The sequence below is a fragment of the Hevea brasiliensis genome, chromosome 2 (genome assembly GCF_030052815.1).
Source record: "Hevea brasiliensis isolate MT/VB/25A 57/8 chromosome 2, ASM3005281v1, whole genome shotgun sequence".
NCBI classification, from domain to species: domain Eukaryota; kingdom Viridiplantae; phylum Streptophyta; class Magnoliopsida; order Malpighiales; family Euphorbiaceae; genus Hevea; species Hevea brasiliensis.
In genome coordinates, this window is record NC_079494.1 from 98665600 (window position 1) to 98674995 (window position 9396).

A 9396-nucleotide genomic window follows, 5' to 3' on the forward strand; every position below is an offset into this window, starting at 1 on the left:
TTGTCCTTATTTATTAATTTCTTCATATTATTAATTATTAAGGAGGAGAATGGCTTTTTATAGGAAAATATCACCTCCCAAGTCCTTGAAGAAACAGTGCGGGACATTGCTTTTTTTTTTTTTGCAATTATTCTTTTCTTAATTTATAATTTAGAATTTAAATTTTCAATTCATCATAAAAATACTTTACTATTATAAAGAATTAATAATATATTATATTATATAATCAAATTTTATTATATTTATTATAGTAATTATATATATTTAATTACAATTTTAATTAAAAATAATAATTAAAAAATAAATATATTCATATATGTATAATTAATAAATTCAAATCATCAAAATATTTGTAGTTTAATGGTAAGAGTGTTTTTATCAAATTATTGATTTTTTTTCTTAATAAATTACTAACACTTGTTGACTCAATGATTAATAATAATATGTTGATTAAAAATTATATAAATTAAAAGAAAAATATAATTTCATTATTTTAATATATACAAACATAATACAATATAAGTACATATGTGTATGTATTTACATGTTTAATTTTAAAAATCACTTTTTTATTTAACTATATATAATCTATACATACTTAACACACCTTATATAATTTATTCATACACCTATATATAGTTTAATTAGTTATTAAAAAAATTTTAATATGAAAAAAGTGATTTTTTTAGTGATAAATTAAAAAAAAACCTTAAAACTTCTTGTATAAATAAAGTTAATCTTAATGAATTAGAAATAAATAATTTAATATCTAGAGACTAATAATTTTTACCTCAAAAAATTAAATATTAGAAACAAATAATATAACATTTAGAGACTAATAAGTTTTGCCTTAAAAAAATTAATTACTAGAAACAAATAATTATAGGTTTAGAGACTAATATGTTTTTGCCTCAAAAAAATTAATTATTAGAAATAAATAATATAATATTTAGAGACTAATAAGTTTTTATTTCAAACAATGAGTCATTAGAAACAAATAATATAATATTTAAAAACTAATAAAATTTTGTCTCAAATAATAGTTATTAGTAACAAATATCTTATTTGTCTTAAGATATGTGATTCTAAAAGACAATATTGAGTAGTGCATTGCCTGACGCAATGCTCAAACCATATAAGGGTTACCCAAGCCCTGGAGGTTCCAACTAAGGGTCCTCATGGCTCTTGGCTGCCGTAGAGCAGACACCGCTTACTCAAAATCTAAAGGAGACCAAACATCCATAGTCAACAATTTTGTAGAAAATTCAATCACCAAGTCAACATCCATACATTCTTTATGCTTGCAGGACATTTCCCATACATCAATCAGCACAATTGAACTAGAAGTATCCTTGTTCGACCCTCTACACTTCTAATGTCAAAACGATTAAGGAGCCCCTACTTGACCTTATAGAGTAATTATAGCATGACTCACATCTGTAGCAATATGCACCTTCTTTGGTTTGCCCCCACATCTCATTCCCACGCAACAGCATGATTCGCAACACCAATATTAAATTCTGACCCACCATCGATGCACTAACCTTAGCTAAATAGTTATAGGTACATCCACTACATACATTTCATTCACAATATTTTGGATAGGAATTGATTGCATAGGCATAGATTCTGACACAACCTTAGTTAGCACCACTCTACTTATTCTTCCCCAGTCCACTCTTATGCTAAGAAAATGCACTCTATGTTTAGTCGACTCACTCAAAGTAAATGGGCACTAATAGTTGTTCCAGTATTTGAATGAGCCTTTCCAACTTGCAAAACGTAGTGCTTCTATAATGGTGAAGTATGTAGGCCAGGACCAAACGGAAAACCTTCCTCACCTGAATGCACTGCTTCCTTCTCACATTCATCAGTAATATGATCAAGCATGCCATAGCTATAACATAAGTTTTAGACCTTTTCAAATAGAAAATAGACCCACATTGAAGAACCCTGACACTGCGAAATCATCACACCTTTCTTCAACGGCTTATTCACATCAATATCAACCTTTACCCAATCCATGTTCCCTTATGACTATAAGTCCTTCTCATTAACCTCCAAAATCCAAGTAATCTATCCCATAATAAGTCTCATTGTAGTTTTATACCTTTTCAAATAGAAAATGGACCCACATTGAAGAACCCTGACACTGCGAAATCATCACACCTTTCTTCAATGGCTTATTCACATCAATATCAACCTTTACCCAATCCATGTTCCCTTATAGAGTAATTATAGCATGACTCACATCTGTAGCAATATGCACCTTCTTTGGTTTGCCCCTACATCTCATTCCCACGCAACACATGATTCGCAACACCAATATTAAATTCTAACCCACCATCGATGCACTAACCTTAGCTAAATAGTTATAGGTACATCCACTACATACATTTCATTCACAATATTTTGGATAGGAATTGATTGCATAGGCATAGATTCTGACACAACCTTAGTTAGCACCACTCTACTTATTCTTCCCCAGTCCACTCTTATGCTAAGAAAATGCACTCTATGTTTAGTCGACTCACTCAAAGTAAATGGGCACTAATAGTTGTTCCAGTATTTGAATGAGCCTTTCCAACTTGCAAAACGTAGTGCTTCTATAATGGTGAAGTATGTAGGCCAGGACCAAACGGAAAACCTTCCTCACCTGAATGCACTGCTTCCTTCTCACATTCATCAGTAATATGATCAAGCATGCCATAGCTATAACATAAGTTTTAGACCTTTTCAAATAGAAAATAGACCCACATTGAAGAACCCTGACACTGCGAAATCATCACACCTTTCTTCAACGGCTTATTCACATTAATATCAACCTTTACCCAATCCATGTTCCCTTATGACTGTAAGTCCTTCTCATTAACCTCCAAAATCCAAGTAATCTATCCCATAATAAGTCTCATTGTAGTTTTATACCTTTTCAAATAGAAAATGGACCCACATTGAAGAACCCTGACACTGCGAAATCATCACACCTTTCTTCAATGGCTTATTCACATCAATATCAACCTTTACCCAATCCATGTTCCCTTATGATTGTAAGTCCTTCTCATTAACCTCTAAAACCCAACTAATCTATCCCATAATAAGTCTCATTGTAGTTTTATCCCAGCACTTAAAAGGCAGATTACACAAATGCACCTAAAAAGAGCACAAGTCCAAAGAGATTTCAAACAATTGTTCTGACCCATTCACCTCTTTCAAATGAAGCATATGCTTGTTAAAGTGCCATGGCCCCTCCCTTAAAACCTTATGTCGATCCATAATTATATCAATCTCATAAATAAATTGACCCTTTGGGAAACATTGATCTTAAATTTTTGCCTTAACTTCCACGCTCCATACATCGCTTGAGAGAGGCTAGAATACTCTCTAGCTTATTAGATAAAATCCACCCACCAAACAATGTTGGGAATGATCCTGAGACTTTCCATCATCAACAACAACAAACATAACCTCAACCTCCTTCTCCGTTAAACAAAACTGTAGGATCGAGCACTTACCATTATGCCTAAAACTTAAGATGTTAGTGGAGACACAACTCTAATTCTTTATAACATAGTAGCCTAAGTGCCATGGATCAAAGGGCTTTGAGTAATATGCTAGCCCACTTGGCCAATAATCCCCTTTAGCACTTGCTAGGAATTTGAACTCATAGCCTCAACTCTAATACTAATTGTCAGATCGGGTGCTTACCATTGTCACGACCCAAATTATGGGCCGGACCAGCACTAGGACTTGGGTCAGCATAAGGCCCCTGAAGCCTGTAGTAAGCCTAGTTAAACCCTAACCCATCAGTAAGGCCATATTGAGCCCAATTTTAAGAAATCAACTAGATAGAGTCTGACCATAAAAGGGACTATCCAATGGAGAGTTATTAACTCACCTGACCTGTAATCTCAATAAAAATACATTTGGGGAGCTCAGCTCACCCATCAATCATCCACAATCCAAAATAAAATTAATGAAACCTCAGCACCCTCATCCATCATAAGAATCTAACCACACAATTATACATACCTAAAGTTTATAGATTACAATTCTAAATTGATAAATATTACAGTTTCAAAATAAATGATATGTTTTTACACATGCAGAGGACTAGAATTTATATTTAACACTACAAAACATAAAATTAATAGCAAGTAGACCTATGAAGAATGAAAGCAGGTTAAACTCAAGGAAAGAGCTCTCCTGTAACCTGGAAAAATATTAAACAGGAGTGAGCATTCGACTCAGAGAGTAAATATTTATTTTACATATAATTTCTATAACTATATAATTCTAATGCATCCTTAGAGATGAAATACATCATCTTCATAGAAGTCATATAAATCACATAAAATCACATCAAAGATAATCTGGAGTACTCACGCACCAGTGTCAAACCCGTACTCACGCACCAGTGTCAAACCCATACTCACACATACATATATGGAGAGCTGATCCCCCTACCCAGCTCTCTTAATCCAAGGCCTGCCAGGGAGATCAACTCGAGCCGGACTTTCGCTTAATAATCCATGTGCGGGGGTTAGCGAGATCAACTCAAAGCCATACTCACCCCGACTTCCTCAAAAAGGATTAGGCCCCTAGCGAGACTAGCTCAAGCCGATTTGCCCGTCCTACCCATATCCACCACACCACACCACACGCATGCCGACACACACGCACAGCTCCAGATTATCAAAATATAGCAACTAAAATAGTATTCATCAAGTACAAATGCAATATGGGGCATGCCTAATGTTTAACTACATATATATATAAGTGATGCATGAGCATGCCATAAGTATAATAATATTGAAATTATAAATAAAATAAATATCTACTCACAACACTTTAAAGGTTACTGCGGTGGCTAGGCGAAGGAAGAAGGCTGTCCCGGCTAGCCTAAATAATATATCAAAATTTATCAATAAATAGCTTAAAACAAAGTTGTAGAGAATCAAAAGACAGCCCTAAGGTTTTATTGAAAATCCAACAAAGTTGTTCTTATACCTAGGACCTACCCCACCTGCAAAAAGGTCAACATAACACTTCTAAATCTCAAATTCTCACAACCACATCTCATCAACATCATATGGCCCCTGCTGGGCCCTCCAAAATAGTCAATACTCACAAATATGAAAATTTACATTTTAGTCCTATAACTAATATTTTATTATAAATCATTCAAACGAATTCTAAAATTTTTTAACATTTTGCCCCGCGATCCTTAGTAATATTACAAATATAATACAAAAGGAATTATAATTTTCTAACCTCTTATGAATATTTTATGAATTTTTAATCTAAACCCGGTACTAAATAACTGAAGAAACTTAGGGTTCAGGTTTACCTATACCAATTTTGACTCTTGGAACGCGTCTGGGGCATCTGCAACTGGTGGGGTAGCTGCAACTGGTGGGGTAGCCTATAATTTTGACCTAGTTCTAAAATAGTTTCTGCAGCTTATCTACTCGGCCCGAAATTGTAGATCCGAATGACGATCGAATTTCCATGAAACGAAAGTACCTACGCGAAATACACAACACCAAGTATTAGAATAAAATATTTACATATAAAATAATTATTTAAAAATTAGGGGTGTTACAACTATCGTGTTAAAATCTTAAGTTAATAGCAGAGGTGCAACTTCAACCCTCATAGCGTAATAGCTCAAGCCCCATGGGCTGAAGAGATTTAGGCAAGATGTTGACACCACCAGTCCAACAGTAACTTAGCCTATAAGTTTTTTAGTTCAATAGTCATAATCTCCCAAAAAGAAAATGACACAACACTACAGAAACAAACAAGATATCCTAATGTCAAAGGAATAAAGAGAAACATCAAACAAATATTATTCTTATCGAAAAATTGAGGAAACCCTAGCAGGAGTAAAGAGTCATCACTTAAGACGAATGCTAGACTGCATAGCCATCGAGAGAATTTAAAGTTATTTCATTTTTAGACTTTTCAAATACACCCAATCTGGTCTATCTTTGTTGTTGATCTCTAATGATATGAGATTTAGATGACTAAAAAAAGCAATAAAATATAAAATTGTGCATTATTTTTAGATTTCTTTACCTCAATATTTGGTTGTTAAGATTAGATATTTGAACTCAAGCTCAGCCATATATATATAACATAAGATCCATAATGTAAAACTACAATAATAATAATTTATGAATATAATACAATAATTTTTTTTATCATAAATTAGAGAATATATAGAATGGAAAATTGTCATTGCAATGAAGATAATTGTAACTAATTAAATTGTGTCAAAATAACTAATCCAAAATAAATAAACAAATAAACACCTTTAAAATTTTAGTTTCAGGTTAAATTCTCATTGGCACTGTAATAACGGCAATTTATAAACGTGTTCATAAATAATTATATATTACATAAGTAAAAACTTTCTAAATTAATGTTTAGTGTGTGTGTGTGTATATATATATATATATATATATATATATATATATATATATATATATATATATATATATATATTCCTGACCAATGCAATCATCTTTACTTGGAAATGCCTGCCCAAGACCTTGATTATATCAAATTTATTAAGGCATGATCCAAGTAGATGATGGGATTAAGAAATTATTGTGTGAAATTATGTCATTATGAATTATTACATTATAATTAGAAACTTTTTGGATTTATACATTTATTCCACTTTTTATCTTGGAGTTAATGATGGATTGAATTATTCAAGATATGGGAATTCCAAGTAATGAATTTTTTATTTTATTAAGCTTTCATCTTATTAATTAATTAGCAAGATGTTGAGATTTGTTATTATTATATAATTTACTTAATTCTTTCTCTGTGATAAATGTTATATTTACAACTTGAATCGGAGTAAATGGTGTAAATTAAAAATTTTTTCTTTAAATTTTACTATGTTTGCAATGTGATTGATGCATGAATAATAATTCTATGTCATTAATTAAAAACTCCAATAATAAATAACTCTTTTTAAAAGTTTCTACACTGAAATTTGACACTTAATTCATTTAATTTATAAGTATTTTTTATTCCCTCTCATTAACTTAATCTGCGATCTCCTTGCACTCTAATGTTCGTTGAAATGAACTTTAGTACTTAACAGTAAATTTCTTAATTAATTATTTAATATCATAAGACTATTTATTAAAAAAATTGATAAAATTTAAAGTAAAATTTTAGAATTAAGTAGAGAATTAAGACTATATAATAATAACATAAAATATATTTCTCATAAGTTGACAACATTGGTAGAAACAAGGGACAATTGCAGGGCCGGGCGCTCCAACCAAGCTAGATTGGGCCTAAAAGCCACGGGCTCGGGCAATAAATCCATTTTTAATCAACCAATGACCAAGCTCAAAGCACTCCATGAACTAGTTTTCTTACTCCTAACATTGTTATTATTCAAAATCCTGAAGCCAGACATTGCCCCCTTCTACAGACAGCTTGAGGCCTCAGCAAAATCAGAAACTGTCCCAGCGGCATTGGTACAGGAAGCTTCAGCTGGCCGATTATTGTAAGTCAGTTTCACATCCTCCAATTCAATTCCAGTGCATGGATACTTGGTGCTACAATCCAATTTCACTGCCACTTCCGTTGCTGATGATCCATGGATGTCTTGGTATGTCACGTCGCTAATTTTAACTCCTGATTCCTGTCCAATATCAACAAGTAGATTGATTGATTTTGAATTCAACATATAAAATAATTTAATTGATTTGCAGAGTATCAGATCTTACCTGGTTAGGACAATTTTTGTCGCCAGGACAATAATTTTGATCAATCAAAATTGGGTTTTGGACATTGGTCATAACAGCATGTTGGAAAAGAATGTTCCTAGCAAAACCATTGCTGGGTCTCCCCCAGGCTTTAATCCTCACACCATTTTCAGTGCCGGTAAAGGTAGTAGTCTTAACAGTTACATTTTGCACTCCATCTTCTTCAAGTTTCTTGCCTAAACTTCCAATGCTGGAACAATCACATTTTTTTTTTTTTTTGCAATAAAATTTCAGTACCGTATTGCATGAAAACATGTAAAGAATACATGGTCATTTGTGAAATTAGTAACAATTTTCTTTACCTGATTCCATGGCCAGGTCCGCAAGCAACATTTTCAACCCATAGATTAGTGGTGCCAGGGCCAACTGATACACAATCATCACCTGTACCAATCTTGGAATTCAAGATTGTGACACCAGTTGATGATTCAACGTGAATACCATCAGTGTTCGGGCTGTCGCCAGGGGCAGAGACTCTCACATTTTGTACTTTCACATTCTGGCAGCCGTTGATGACAATGTGAAACTTCTGGCTATCTTGTGATGCTAATCCATTGATTTCAATATTATTGGAATTGGAAAATTCTATTGACTGCGCATACAAAACAAGAATATTAGCATGTTTTAGATAACTACTTCTCTTCATAAGTCATCAATGAGTTTTGGCTAAGTGGTCCTGTATTTTTTTTCCCAGAATTATGAGTTTGTGTGTTTAGAACTCTAGAGCTTACCGTTGCTCCTTCGGGGCAACTCTTGTCGGAAGCTTTGCATGACCACAAGCCAGTGCCTTGACCGTCCAGTATACCACCGGAAACGGTAACCCCATCAACATGCTCAAACATTAGCCAATTTTTTTCATCACCAATAGACGAATAATCCGACGGAGCCACAAGGGTACCATCGATAGTAACTACAATGGCACTGTTCTTGCAGGGGCCCTGAAAGGTCACTTTGCCTAGAGAAAACTTCCCTGAAGGCACGTATAGAGAGGCAGGTGCCGTAGACCCACAGACCTGGTCCCATGCAGCAAGAAAGGCCTTGGTTGAGTCAGTTGTGCCATCGGGCTTGGCACCATAACTCTGCACACTATATTGTGCAGGTTCTGCAATAATAGCAGGAGGTGATGAAGCAAATAAAATGAAGACAAGTGTAAAAGCAAGAAAGCTCAGTGTGTGTGCCATTTGTTGTTTGGTTGATAAGAATGTTTGAGAGGAAGAGGGATAGAGATAGCGGGATATGGAGAGTTTGTGTGGGGAAGTTGAAACTGCCTGACGAGTTTATATAGAATTTTGAATAAAATCTTAGGAAGGATTTTTACATTTCTTTTTTATTTTCTTGACTGAAAATTAATAATAATTTCTTCTTCTGTTTTTATCATTTTAGTCAAGTAAGGAAGCAGCCGACCCTCATTAACAAAGAAAATTGAGTTAAAAAAACAAAGATTGAGGAAGAAATAGAAAAAAAATGAAGCGCCATCAATTTGAAAGATGTACGCTTTCTTCGGCAAATTAATTTCGTTGAAGGGAAATCTTTAATTTTCTTAATTATCATGTGATATGACCCAAGCCAAGAAAATTTACTTTGAAACGACAGGTCGTCC

General features: G+C 33.4%; 1 protein-coding gene across 1 annotated transcript; it reads right to left on the reverse strand.

Annotated features, from left to right (window-relative positions):
• Positions 1–7387: 7387 nt before the first annotated feature.
• On the reverse strand, positions 7388–9016 carry LOC110648503 (polygalacturonase). The gene is made up of 4 exons (XM_021802754.2): positions 8528–9016; positions 8099–8388; positions 7758–7986; positions 7388–7672 (listed from the first exon to the last, which is right to left on the reverse strand). The coding sequence occupies exons 1-4, from the start codon at positions 8975–8977 to the stop codon at positions 7454–7456; spliced, it is 1188 nt and encodes a 395-aa protein (XP_021658446.2). The 5' UTR covers positions 8978–9016; the 3' UTR covers positions 7388–7453.
• Positions 9017–9396: the final 380 nt, after the last annotated feature.